The sequence below is a fragment of the Loa loa genome (assembly GCF_000183805.2).
Source record: "Loa loa unplaced genomic scaffold supercont3.12, whole genome shotgun sequence".
NCBI lineage: Eukaryota > Metazoa > Nematoda > Chromadorea > Rhabditida > Onchocercidae > Loa > Loa loa.
The window spans coordinates 127,641-141,497 of NW_018108192.1; the positions used below are offsets into that span (position 1 = coordinate 127,641).

Below are 13,857 nucleotides of genomic sequence, written 5' to 3' on the forward strand. Positions count from 1 at the left end.
GTCATTTATCGGTTGGGACATTTAACCTTATAAGTGACAGAAATGGTAGATGAGCGTAGTACCGCCAAATACAATCTAAGTTAATCGAGACCTACGTCAGAGATGGTCTCCTCGGTTACATCTTAACAATATTTTAACCTCTAAGCTTACTACTTTCGCGAAAATTATCTAACAAACATATCACGGCAATTTTCATACTGCAAATAGGCATTTAGTTCACACTGTTCGGCGGGAAACAAAAATCTTTAGGGAAGATACGAAATTTGTTTACTAATAAAAAACCGACAACGGGTCAAGGAGGTCAAATTCAACGAAGTGAATAGGACAAGGAAACAAAAACAAAGAAATGGGGTACGGTGCTGCCTTTCGACTGCTCCATCTTATGACCGTGAGCTGTAAAATGACTCATATGAACGAAATTATTGTTTACAGTTTTATGGAGATTGCAAATTAGAGACATCTGTTTTTTTTGTTAAGCTTTTCGAGGGAAATTCTCATTGCGCTACTCTCAGACGTACGATATGATGAAGTAAGATATCTAAATTTGAACTTTCCTCTCAAGTTTTAAGCATTACGATACTTCCGCTTTGGTTTTCCCCATGGAAGAAATGCCAAATAATGTGGTAATTTAATTTAATTTAGTAAGGAGTAAGGTAAGTTCTAGTTGAGTATTACTCCTAACTTCCCATTAGCATACAAAGAGTCAAGTTTTGTTGACTGTTGCTGGTCCAATTATTCGAAAGGACTGTATCATGTAAGGTGTCTCTCAAAGTGGAGGATATATTTTGTCACAGAATTCGTTAAATATCATTGATTGAGAAAGATAGACATTCTTGGTCCGCAATTTTGACCTTATTTAGAAAATTCCATCATTACTTTGCAGGTATCATCGTCTTGCCATGTGCTCGATATTATTAGGCAACTGCCAAACTGAAGTGTTGTAATTAGATGTCCTAACAAGAAAGCATGCTTATTATAACCATTAAAATGTGTGCTGACCAACTGAAAGTTCTGACAGATCGTATTCCGTTCATTTAGAAATTGGAATAACTTAATTAAAAGCAATTTGGTGCTACCGTGTTACCAACATGGAAAGCAATTAATGCATCATCGGTTTATTCGAATATCCCAGTCCTGTTGCATATGCAGCACCAGTTGACATGAAACAAGGATGGCGCTTAAGGAGACATGACAAAGACGCAAGCTGGCACCTACCGTATACGCCATGAACACTGCTACAAGCACACACAGACATGGACACAAAAGATGCAAATTGAAATATTAGTTCTGCCGTTTTTTGAAGGTGTGAAAGAGAGATGGAGAGGAATGAAGTCAACTATAATGTTATCATATGGAATGTGACAAATCAATTTTTCTGGTTATAATTCATACATGGACTGATCCGGCTGCTAACTTTAATGATGAAGTATACAAAAGTAGTGCAGGGATTAATGTAACAACATTTTTAAGATGTTCGTTTTTAATTTTATAATTCCGAAATTTTAAATTTTCAATGGAAAGTGAGAAGGTTTTATACACCACAGTAATAATAGCGGGAAAATTTTTTAAATTGATTAATTGATTTAAGAAAAGGTCAGCTGTGTGGTATTGCTTGTAAACAAGTATTAGCAATTTTCAGTATCGGTAAAAGAGTTAAGGGCACTCTTCTTTCCCAGCAAACAACTGCTCCATTAATGAAAGCTCCAAGAAAAGTTTTTTTTTCCCAAGTGCTGCCATCATTTGCTTTTACGAAACTCATTAATCAATTCAACTAATGAAATTCAAAGTTCTCGGAATTCGTGAATTAAAGTTTTTTTTTGAGGTGAGATTTGCGAAGGGACCGATAAACTTGAATATGCCCCATCCAACTACAACAGTATCACACAGCAAACTTTCTGCTGTATGAAACTTATCTCCTAATTTAACATTTAGAGCCGTCCTTAGTACTATCATAAGACTAACTATGATATGACATTGCATTTGTACAATTCAATGGCACTACAGGGCTTTGAAAACTTTGCTGTTTAAATCGCAATTTATACCTTAAAAGTAAGGAAAATTTTTGAAACAAATGATTTGAGAAGAGGCCACTGGGTAATACAATGCAAAGATACAAAGGGAAATAATAATAAAAAAAGAGGAAGACTATCATTATGTGTTTTTTAACACTCTATTAAATGTTTCGACTTTCGAACTTCTCTTCATACCTGCTATATCTTAGTCACAACCTTTGACCTCAGAGCAGAATGTCGTCCACCCATGTTGTTATCATTACTATGACTGATGTCAGCAGTGCATTTTTTCTCCACAGTTCTTCACCAAAAACTCAAAAATGTTTAGATGAAATTTATATGCGAAATGTTAAGAGAAAAAGTGGACAGATGGGATTTAGCATCAGAATCCACTCGTGAAAGCAACCATTTTTGCCTGGGACAGTTGTTCCAATTCATTTGCAAAGTGCAAACTATTGGTGCTACAACCGATGCGAGCAGATCAGTGGATATCAGTTGTTTTCTATCAAATGATTAGCTTCATGTCAATTTCGATCCTAACTGACAACTGTCGCTTCCATACAGTTATACAAAAGATTAGATCTTGAAACATTATTTTACAAACACTCTTCCACTACATGTAACTAGATGTATTATGAAGCCTTAACGAACGCACTACAAGACAGTCGCCGGATGTTCCAGGATTCTGCACTGAAACCGCACTTCCTAATCTTTACAATAATGATTCCTAAATTATAAGACTCGCAGAAGGCGCAAATTAAATTATTATCTTCTTACTTTATCTGCCAATTTATTTATTCAGGATCTGATTATTTTAAAACTCTTAGTGTATTCCTAATCTTGTTGACAGGAATACAGCAATACTTAAATCTAAAGAATGAAAAAAGAAATCAGTGGTACTCAAGGAGAGGAACTCAAAATGACAATTTATTACCCATAGTAACATGAACGTCAAGGATTCGTACAGAAAAGGCATGTAAATTAGGTAGCCGAGAACACGTAAGCTTCACATGGAATTCAAAAAATCTCGAAGACGCTACAACAAACCCAAATCAAATTTCGTTTACAAGAGACGATCGTAGAGAACCCTCATAAAAAAGGTTTACTGAAAATGAATTTCATGACGAGCAGTTCAAATGAGCAAGGAGGAGAATGAAAGATAAGGATACGGTAGGTAGTGTGTCGATGATTACATTATCTGTTGACGTATCCTTCTACTACATAACATGAATAGGGCTCATTTATTGAAATTTTGTTCGCTGTAATTTAAATTATGATCCGAAGTCGTTCATCAAAGTGCTATCTTTGATTTGCACCCAAATTTTTCCAAAGAAAGTAATGATGTTTGTTAGAACTCGAACAGAAAGCTAAATTGGAAAAATTAGAACTAATTCAAAAAACCATTTCTAAATCATAAAGAATGAAGAAAGAAATTCATATGAAAAAAAAGTCTTGACAATCTGAGCCAAGGGAAATAATTAAACAATTAATTTAACAAGTCATTGATTATCAAATTATTTCAAAAATAAAAATTCAAAACAAAATCAAAATGCACCGGATATATATGAGAGTACAATTTGAATTTTCTCCCGAAATGAATATAATTCAAATAATTGACGCGAATTACAGTTGACCCTTAACCAGTGGGGGGATGAGCTACAAGTCACTTGAAATTTTATTCTACGAGAAATGGCTGATTCATTTTATAGAGACGTTACAGTATAAAACGATTGAACCCGACTGCTAATCCTATGGGCGGTAGTCATCTCCGCTTTACGCAGTCCAAATAAATGAGAGGTCCGGGGAACTTCGGGATATTTTAAAATAATACAGATTCCTCAGCACTGGCAGTATTCCGTTTAACAAATCAGTAATTACTGCAGAATTATTTACTATAATAGTATAGCTTGCTTTGCTAATGTAGTGATTAATGATAAATCGTAAGATTAATTATGACATTGATTGATTTGCTGCCATGATGGGATCACGACTCTCATATATGTGAGATAAAAACCGTGCTGGCGAATGTATTCAGTGAACTTGATAGATAATTAATGATAACAGTAATCAGTAAATCAGAGAAGTGTCCGTTTTTTTTCGGACTGAATACTTGACTGGTATTTAAGAGAAATAGAATGAACACTTCTCATTTTTCAAAAAAGAAATACATTTCATATTCGAGAACATCCAAAGCTGTGTAAATATCAATCCAAAATATGCTTAATATGGGCCAACATATAGAAAATTGAAGGTAGTTATGAAATATTGTTTGTCAAATTGTGAAAACGATTTTAAACCGACCAGCAACTGTCTCAAAAAAATTCCAAAAGTGGAGAGATAATTTTTAGGTTTTAAAATTTTTAGATTCTATTTCCATATTTGACGTTTACCTCTCGTAAGAAGCTAACGATTTCTTTATCCTAAATGAATTTTAAGTGATTCCTATATCGATCTGGTTCGAATAAAATTGTTAGTCCACCTATGTATCGCTTGATAATTTTATTGACAATACTTGGAGTTTTTTTATCCGACAAAAAACTAAGTTTCCTTCCAAAAGACCCGAAAAAAACTTAGCTGGGAGAATTTCGAGAAAGTCGCGAAAATCCTGTAACTATTACGATTGACTTTTGACTATCTATAGCAACCATACAATAACATATTTGAATATAGTGATGGGATATTTTTCACTAAAGTGCTATTTCATTAAGACCTCGAACCAAAACTCAATTGACGGACAAATACGTTAAACAAAAGACAATGAGGTCAACTAGCATTCAGGACGGGGTTCCAGATTTGTTTTTGTATTAGTAAATAGCCTCATGAATAAATCATCAATTTGATGTAATTCAACAACTGTAGAAGATACTTATTAATTTACCAAATTTTTGCTTAAATCCCTCGAAAAAGACACGAATGATACATCAAATTAATCCCACATTACATATGGATGACAAGCAGATCGAGATCTTGCGAATATTTCGTATTAATGCGTAGAATGATTTTGTACATGTTCACAATGAATTACGCATTCATCGAATAAATTTGCGTGTGTAAAATGAACGTACTTCTCAGAGGGGACAATTACTCATCAAACCTCAAAATAATTGTCTCTTATTTGGGAGAATGGAAAAACAATTTGATTACGCCAACCATTGTCAACAGACGATTTTCCCCTTATAATGGCATAATTTGCATATGTGAGCAGTAGTAGTAGTGATGATAGCAATAAGCACATCAGCGGTAACTGTGACAGCAGAACCATGTCGCCTCAATTGGTTGTTCAGTTGGATGGATGCGTTATTGATGTCTGTCGATTTGAAATTTTAACCATTTCGAAATTATCTGTAATGGTTGCGCGAAAATTTTAACATTAAGAGGGAAAAATATCGATTTATAGAAATGAGAGGGAAAGATAGGATATTCTGTCAATTCATTCGCATAACATTTCTAATTAGAAATTTGCCACTATAAAAGTGGCATTAGTGCGGAAGCATCAAACATATCAAAGACATGACGACGACATTTTTAGCATATAAACATGGTAAATTATTTAAAAAAAAATGAATTCAACTAAAATTTTATTTCATTTATTTCAAATTACTTCTATTAATTGACATTGAATGTATTTTCCTGTCTTTATTTTCCCAAAATATTATTATATTTTTATGTTTCATATTTTTATATTTTATATTTCTGTATTAATTTCAGTATTATTTCATATTGCGCGAAAAGCAAACATTATTTGTGGTAATTGAAATGGAATTTACGCTAAAACGAAGGTGACATTTGTGAAGAAAAGGGAAGTAAACAACAGTAGCATATTCACTGTGAACATGTGTGACATTTTGAAAAAAAATGGTGGAATGGGATGTTAGCTCAGACTGATTTAGAAAAAATGATCGATCATTTTATCATCTGTTCCATTAGCTCCGAAATTTTGAAAATCATTAAGTATTGAAATGTCTTTTTACTAATTACTAATCAAGATTGCTCGAATCTTGACATCACTCCAAATACAAATACGCAGTAGTGACCAGTGATAATCCTGTCCAAGAGTATGCCACTTCAAAACTTCCTGACATACAGTGCTTACTTTCCAACACATCAAAGCCAAGTAATTATGAAAAGCTTGAATCACTCTTCTACGTAATTCTGAGAAAATGACTGAATTTGTTCTCCTTCAGCTTGTCTATTCTGCATAATTTTAGTTAGCAATTATTTTTTTAGCAATTATCATATAACGGAAACAGCCTGCTCTCACAAGGTGTCACGTAACGTTTATTCCCTTTTAAGAGACTCTGTTACGAATCTGAAAATTGTCAGTTTCTCAGACGGACAAATTAATTAATAATCTGTCGACTAATATAATTAACCTGTCGTGCAGGCCGTTTGATTAACTGATAATCTATTAACCAAAGTTTAGTTATGTATACCTAAGCATTCTGATTGAAGCTAGCATGTAACTTTCGGATATCTTGAAAACTTGCAAACTGCATCCCTATTGTAATAATTTTAAGAACACATTTGGTTAATTGTGGACCGTCTAACCGATGAAATTTTAATTTGCCCGGCAAAGTTATTAGCGGATAAATAAGAAATTGAGGTTTTCTGTTGCAGTAGTCTGGAAAGATATTACGGCAAAGCCAGCAATTTTTTAAAATGTTATTTGTACCGAACGATTCATCTAATTGGTACTTTTCTTTCCAATATGGCTTTCATATATAACATTTTCAAAAACTTTCAGTGTATACACAAAAGCGGTAGTGACGTACGACACGAATCCTCTGTGATCACAGCTTTCTCCGATTGCAATTTTAGTCAAGTCAGTCATTCAAATCATTTTTATCAAATTCTTCACAACTGATCTAAAATAACTCGAAATTACAAATCGCTCCAACAAATCAAAATATTATGCGAACTAATCCAAAATCACTTCCATACGATGTCAAAAAGTGATGACAAAGTCTTATCATATCTATAACTGCAATATGAACTATTTCTCAATTGTAATACCTTTTATGAATCTTTTAATTAGAAGCAGATGTACAGGAAATTTAAATTATCCATTAAATATGGCACAACTATATGCATAAACTTTGAGATCTGACTTCCAATACATATACATATTTTGAAAATCTTTTATTTTCTCGTTGTTTTCATTGATTTAAAATTGTAGGAGTCAAAAAATCATTTTTATGCATAAAATTGCCAATTCAAAAAGTGTGAAAAAAGTGTCAAGAAAATAAAGCCGTAAACGGACAATTCGCTTCCATTGCCCTTCCACGTTCAAGAAATACACCGAATTCTCGACCCTCTCGTCCTTCTTCTGCTTTGCCAGATATTTCTGCATCTCTCTAAGGTCCGCATCTTTTTGAAAAGATTTCTATGTAAAAATTTAATATAGAATACAGCAGAATGGCATAATAAATCACACTAGTTAATTCCTAAATATTCATTTGTTGTCAGGAACTTCAATCTCTTCCAGAAAATGGGACAGAAACATTTGCACTTTTCTTTAAATAAAATTAAATTTCAAGTGCTGTAAATGTGCTTAAAACTTTAATGAACAAAAACATCACGAATATTACAATGTTTAAGAGTACTGCAAACGAAGCATACTAACAAACAATTATAGTATTGAAAGAAAGGAAGTGGAAATTCTAAAATAAAAGTTCTTCAAGGGGTTTGGAAATGTGATGGATCCAACAAATTCAAATTTAAGATAGAATGATCCCAATCATTAATCTAATGATTAAAAATTGATATTGCTTCAAACCACAGGCTCAAGATTATAATGGTTTGGAAATTTGCACATTTTTTACTTTAAGTGATTATCATAAATAGCAAAAACTTCCCATCTACCGTGCTCAGAAATCATATCCTAATTGGCACTCTGTGATTTCCTTCCAACTGATATTATGATTATTTACCAAAAGCAACATGTCATATATTGGGATCAAAAGGACAAGGAGAAGAAAGTAGGCTTCCAAAAATGGTTCAGTTTTTCAGGCCATATTCAAATATAAGGGGCACTGCTCTTATCACCATGTTTATTCTTTACTGATGAAATTGAGTTTGAGAGGATATTCCACACTCGGAGAATAGTCTAAGTATCATTGCAAAATCTTTAGTTGTCTGACAGAGTATGAAGACAGGAGATTAAATAGTTTATACAGTAAAGACCACAGTGATAAAGACGCAAATTTCATATTAAACACATTTGATAATAACGTCGGAAGCAAGAAGTATTGTCTACTCATTTGTGATTTGAGAGATAAAACTGGGAAGGTAAAATCCCCTATGAAATTGTAAAACTGGCTTGAGTAAAGTGTTGTGTGCCAGGCTGAGGTTCAATATGAGCATTTCTCATATGATATTGTTGGATAAGCATTGAAAACGAAATAAGATTGTATAATAAATTTGAAGAAGACTTATCCAAGTAAGATCCTATAAAATTTTTCATGATATAACAGGCTAGATTTTGAAGTAGCTGTTACTTTCTCTAAAAGCCAATTTGTTAGTCCATTTTATAAGTTATAGCTTTCTTTATGTACCTGAACTTGCCAACAAAGGAAGCCAAGCAAAACACCACCACATAAACCAATTAAAAAGCCAACTATCATGCCACGAAAAAAGTATCGACTCCATAGAGCTTCTTCCACGACATCACAATTTCCATCCTCATCTTCCACCATCCAATTGTCTTTCAGTAATTTATGACCGGGATGGAATAGGTCGAGTTCACGATTTGATATTCTCTGGCACTGAATCGCAGTGAAGAATATCATTATCAGTTTGTATACTGAAACTTGATTACTGAAGTCATAAGCATTTATAAACCCGAAAAATGAAGAAGTGTTTTCGTGTAAATGATATCATCTAAATGCCAGAGAGTCGCGAACAGAATGCACTATTTTGCCTGATGTGGAACTCTAGTAAAACAAGGCGGAATAAAAACAGTGCACCAATGCTACCGGATGATCTAGTTATCTATGCGAAATCGTCTCATAAATGAACACCAATTTAAATTAAAATCAATTTCCAGCCTTCTAGATTCCAATGTGATTTCAGGAAACTTGTCCCTATGGTTTGTTTTTCTTTTTATAAAAAAAAAAAAGCTTCAAGAACGACTGCTAACCCACCGGACAACATTTCAGATGTTGGCGCTTCGACTAAATTGAAGAAAAACAACTGGGGGGATCTTGATTTAAATTCCTGTGCGCCGAAATTGACTTCCAAAAATCTGCATATTTATTGTCGCAACAACCGCAACGGAAACAATCCTTCAAAATGCTGAAACGGCTTGATGAACAACAGCTGCTATCTACATGCTTCCTTCGAAACAATTCAGTCCGGATATGGAAAGACGTGAAAGTTGATTTCAGGAAAATTCGACGGAATGAAATAGAAGGATATGCTTTAATGCCAGAGAAACGCACCGGGGTCATTGGAGAAAGCGTAACTCTAATGTAACGATACAGCGTTTGTTATTTCAGTAAGATCTAAGCAGATGAGAACACATTCAGCACGACTTGCCTTACCAGTGCCAACTATTTCAAAACTGATCCGATGACAGAAACGATGGTCACAGTACTGACGACGAACGCCACAAATGGAACTTACACGTTGTATATGTTATATATTTAACAGAAAATTATTACAAATAGCACACCCAGTCGATAAATTTTTCTTTGATCACTACAGAAATTTGAGATTCTTAAGGATACAATGGTAAATGAATGCTGCACATAGAGCGACACCAAAAACAGCGCCGGTAAGTAGGCCGACCAAATATCCGATAACAGAGGGCTTTATCCAGTCATTCTCGTCACCCTTGCAATCATTTTCGCCAATCCCAGATAGCAGTAACCAGTGGTCATCTTGAACTCCCGGTGATTCCACATCCCTAATATCTTGGGAGCACCATATCGAACCCAAACACAACGTGATAATTATGCTTATCGCTGAAACAAAACTAGCCAGTTTGTTCTGTTTAGTTAACAAACACAACAATCTCTTCATATAAGTTCACAGTTCAGCGCAAATGCGAAGTTTCGCACGGCAGAGAACTAAGTTCTACAACTCTTAAATGGACAATAGCGATCAAATTCCCATGGCAACCGGCAGCAGGAATTTGGAACGGTTTTAGATATGAATATTCAAACCTTTAAATTAAACAATTGTGTTACTCATAACCAAATATATCTCCAAAAATTTTCCACATCATCAAGGTATTATAAAGAATTGAAATATTGAGGTATCATAAAGATCTAATATCCCAAATTAAAGCAGGTAGCTGTCAAGGAGGACAACATCCCGAGTGACCTTTTCCTGTTCGTGCAACGGACACTCTTATCAGCTCGGAATGTGCCAAGCAACCTACCGAAAGACATCGAACAAATGAGATACAAATCGAATGGTTCATGAATAACTGTTTTATTTCCATTTTTGCATAACAGAAATCAATGATGGAAAGAGCAGATCAGTAGCCGGTAGTGATGAGATTCAGGAAGTGGCTCCACTTCAGATACTACTGACCCATTTACCAATCGTTTCTTGCAAACGGACTTCCTGAGAGACCGGAGAGATCAATACCGCTTTCGCACTCGCTTCTGGTAAACCTCATACACACACACACCGTAACATTTTCTGTGGTGACGAAAATGAACAATGACGGACATTTCAAGGATTTGAGAGATAATACACATGGCCTGCAGAGGATCAGTAACAGAGAGAATTTCTCGTAATGGGCAAAGAACGAGAAAATCCGAAGTAATGCTGCACTACTGTTACTGTCACACTGGCTTGGGTTCGCACTCGAGTTGCGACCGGTATGATTTACATTTTTTGAGAGATAACACTTCCAGGTTGAGGTGTGACGGTCTGAGGTAACTTTGGCAGCGTGAGGATTGCGGTTCTTCAATCTGATGTCTATAACTGAATTTACTGACGTGTAAATTAATGTCTTCTTCAGGGATGGAGCGATATGACCGCGCCATTACAATCTTCTCACCGGACGGTCATCTTTTTCAGGTGGAGTATGCGCAAGAAGCGGTCAAGAAAGGATCAACTGCGGTAATCTCAGTATTTTTGGCATGTTGTCTCATTTTCCTCCTTTCAATGTCACGGATCTCTCTTTGATTTCACCATAATATTCCTGCAAGAAATATTTTCCTATTAAAATTCTTTTGTTTCCTTCATTATTGTTGATTCTGTCAAAATTTTTCCAGGTTGGTGTGCGAGGTAAAAACTGTGTTGTGATCGGTGTCGAGAAAAAGTCGATACCAACACTGCAGGATGATCGTACCATACGCAAGATTCATAGCATCGATGAGCATGTTATGCTTGCATTTGCAGGTTGCCTATTTTCTCGTACAGTTCGAATTCTCGTGATAGACATGACCACACAGTGATCTATAGAGAGAAATGTTCTGGTGGTAGTATATCTACATGATTGATATGGCCACACAGTGATCTATAGAGAGAAATGTTTGCCATTAAACCGTTTCTTTACACTATAAAGTGATCGGGCGATTGCATTGCATTTGATTAGCTGTTCCATATGAAGTTTTGAAGAATGTTCATATTTTGTAAACGGCTATAGTTTGGATCTGATTATAAACCTAATACGAGTCGCCACAATAATAAAGTACAAAGTTCCATAAAAGAGGAAAATGATTCACAATAACTTTTATTAAAAGCATGCGAAGCATGATCTGTGACGGAAAAACGAAAGCAAGTAATAAGAACAACAAAAGTTAAACAACGATAATTTGAGTAAAAAAAACTTACGTTTAGATTCATATTAGGTCATAGCTTAATTTTATGGAAATTTTGTCAAACGATTGATGAAATAAATATCATCACGAAATCTGATGTAATTTATGGTTTCAGAATCAGCATGTCTTTGCAGGTCTTAGTGCAGATGCACGCGTTTTAGTAGATAGAGCACGAATTGAATGTCAATCATATAAATTGACGCTTGAAGATCCCGTTACAGTAGGCTATATTGCGCGATTTATTGCGAACACTAAACAAGTTCGTCGTTTGATTACTTTCTTTTCATTACACTGATTAGATTGCAAAACTTGACAGAATTATAGATTTCTACATTTTGCAGAGATTTACGCAAAGCCCAGGAAGAAGACCTTTTGGTATATCGATGCTTATTGGTGGCTTTGATTTTGACGGAACTCCGCGATTATTCAAAACTGAACCTTCAGGAGCATATTACGAATATTCTGTTAGTTTTTATGTCCACTGAAAATAATATATATAATCACAAAGTAATTTAGCAGATATTTTTCAGCTCAGCTATTCAGTTTAGAATTTTAATATCTATTTACAGTATTTGAACTTCTTAATATACCAGTCTTGATATCTGTTTGCAGTATTTATCTTAACATACCTTCTATGGATCTAAATCAGTTGTTTGGTTACATACTGCACATCAGCGTTCTGCTTGAAGGAACGTTCCGTCCATTCAATTTCCTTTCTATCATAGTAGATGAAGTAAAGTGGCTTATGTTTGTAGTTTCCTGTTCCAATTATGAAACTTTTCCAGTTAACTACCGGACGCAGTTTTCAGGCAAATTCAACAGGTCGTGGTGAGAAGCCAGTGCGAGAATATCTAGAAGAACATTACAACGATGAGACAGCAGCGGATGAAGCAAGCGTTTTAAAACTGGTAGTGAAAGCTTTATCGCAAGTGGTTCAAAGTGGTGCTCAAAATATCGAAATTGCTGTCATGAAGCTGTCCACTGAACCAGTTATTACCCTTTTTCTCTTCAGTAGTAAACTTAAACGAATCAAACTGAATTTTAACTACTTTTACTCTTTTTTTCTCATAAAAAGCCCTTGTAAGTTGTAATAGAGGCTGTTAATAATCATCTTTTACTCTGCATAAGTAAATAGACACCAAATTTGAGTTTTGATTCTTGATGATATTTTACTAGAAGGGATTATTGCTTTTTTTTCATTCTTCATTAGGATGTTTGTCCTATTGTAGTGTATCATGCTATGAACTTTATTGAAATAGTCCATCTGTTCAGGGACGCACGGTGGACTATCGAATTCTTCCAACTGAAGAAGTGGAAGAACTAATTAAAGTTGTTGATGTTGAAAGAATGGAAGCTGAAGCAGAAGAAACAGCAAAAAAAGCTACCGGGCTGAAGTGATTCTTTTTTATTTTCGACATTTTGTTTGTGGACATATTCGTCACAAAATTCATTTATACGTAATTGATTAACGAAATACGTGAATTACCCGATATTTTTGGCAAACTTTATCATAATTTATTTCTGAAATGGGAACATTTTGAAGTGTTTCGTATTTTAAAATGGGGAGGATTTCTTAGAATATATGTTATAATAAAGACCAGTCATGTGCTTTGAACCTAGAATAGCATCATTCATGTATGACTGTCCTTGCCTTGACCTTCCTTTTTTTCTTATTGTCACCGGATTATTCAAATGCAAAAATGTTCTTTTGAAGGAGGAAATATAAAAAGTGACAACCTGTTTGGGTATCTAGCTACATTTACATGGATTTCAATGTCAGTTTTGATTTGCTCTTTTTGAAGTAGCTGTTTGTAATGTTCACATGCACTCCGATGTTGTGTATTAATCAGTTATTGCTATGTTAATGGGAATAAATTTTACAACTTGTAGCATGCTTTCCTAACAACTCGGAACTTCCATGCAGTGCACATACAAAGGGCAGGTAAATAATTGCTGCTTTGCAACTTTTGCGTTCTTACTCTATCAAGCCTGTTCACTGATGTAGTGCGTATGGGTGGGGCAACAGTCGACTCCGCCTCCGTTGCGAAGTTCCCGATAAGGTGGGT

General features: G+C 34.8%; 4 protein-coding genes across 4 annotated transcripts; 2 read left to right on the forward strand and 2 right to left on the reverse strand.

The window, feature by feature from the left end:
* Positions 1-1,188: 1,188 nt before the first annotated feature.
* LOAG_01574 (hypothetical protein) lies at positions 1,189-2,529 on the forward strand (the record flags this gene model as incomplete). The annotated part of the gene is made up of 4 exons (XM_003137113.1): positions 1,189-1,331; positions 1,589-1,712; positions 1,823-1,900; positions 2,341-2,529. 4 exons carry the CDS (start codon positions 1,189-1,191, stop codon positions 2,527-2,529), a joined length of 534 nt encoding a protein of 177 aa, XP_003137161.1.
* A 5,975-nt stretch (positions 2,530-8,504) lies between these two features.
* LOAG_01575 (hypothetical protein) lies at positions 8,505-9,312 on the reverse strand. The gene is made up of 2 exons (XM_020445785.1): positions 9,155-9,312; positions 8,505-8,814 (listed from the first exon to the last, which is right to left on the reverse strand). The coding sequence occupies exons 1-2, from the start codon at positions 9,162-9,164 to the stop codon at positions 8,540-8,542; spliced, it is 285 nt and encodes a 94-aa protein (XP_020303793.1). The 5' UTR covers positions 9,165-9,312; the 3' UTR covers positions 8,505-8,539.
* A 398-nt stretch (positions 9,313-9,710) lies between these two features.
* On the reverse strand, positions 9,711-10,405 carry LOAG_01576 (hypothetical protein; the record flags this gene model as incomplete). The annotated part of the gene is made up of 3 exons (XM_003137115.1): positions 9,711-9,976; positions 10,083-10,177; positions 10,338-10,405. 3 exons carry the CDS (start codon positions 10,403-10,405, stop codon positions 9,711-9,713), a joined length of 429 nt encoding a protein of 142 aa, XP_003137163.1.
* Positions 10,406-10,981: 576 nt separating this feature from the next.
* On the forward strand, positions 10,982-13,672 carry LOAG_01577 (proteasome subunit alpha type-7). Its single transcript, XM_003137116.2, has 6 exons — positions 10,982-11,087; positions 11,243-11,369; positions 11,926-12,050; positions 12,133-12,255; positions 12,601-12,780; positions 13,064-13,672. Exons 1-6 carry the CDS (start codon positions 10,989-10,991, stop codon positions 13,187-13,189), a joined length of 780 nt encoding a protein of 259 aa, XP_003137164.1. The 5' UTR covers positions 10,982-10,988; the 3' UTR covers positions 13,190-13,672.
* Positions 13,673-13,857: the final 185 nt, after the last annotated feature.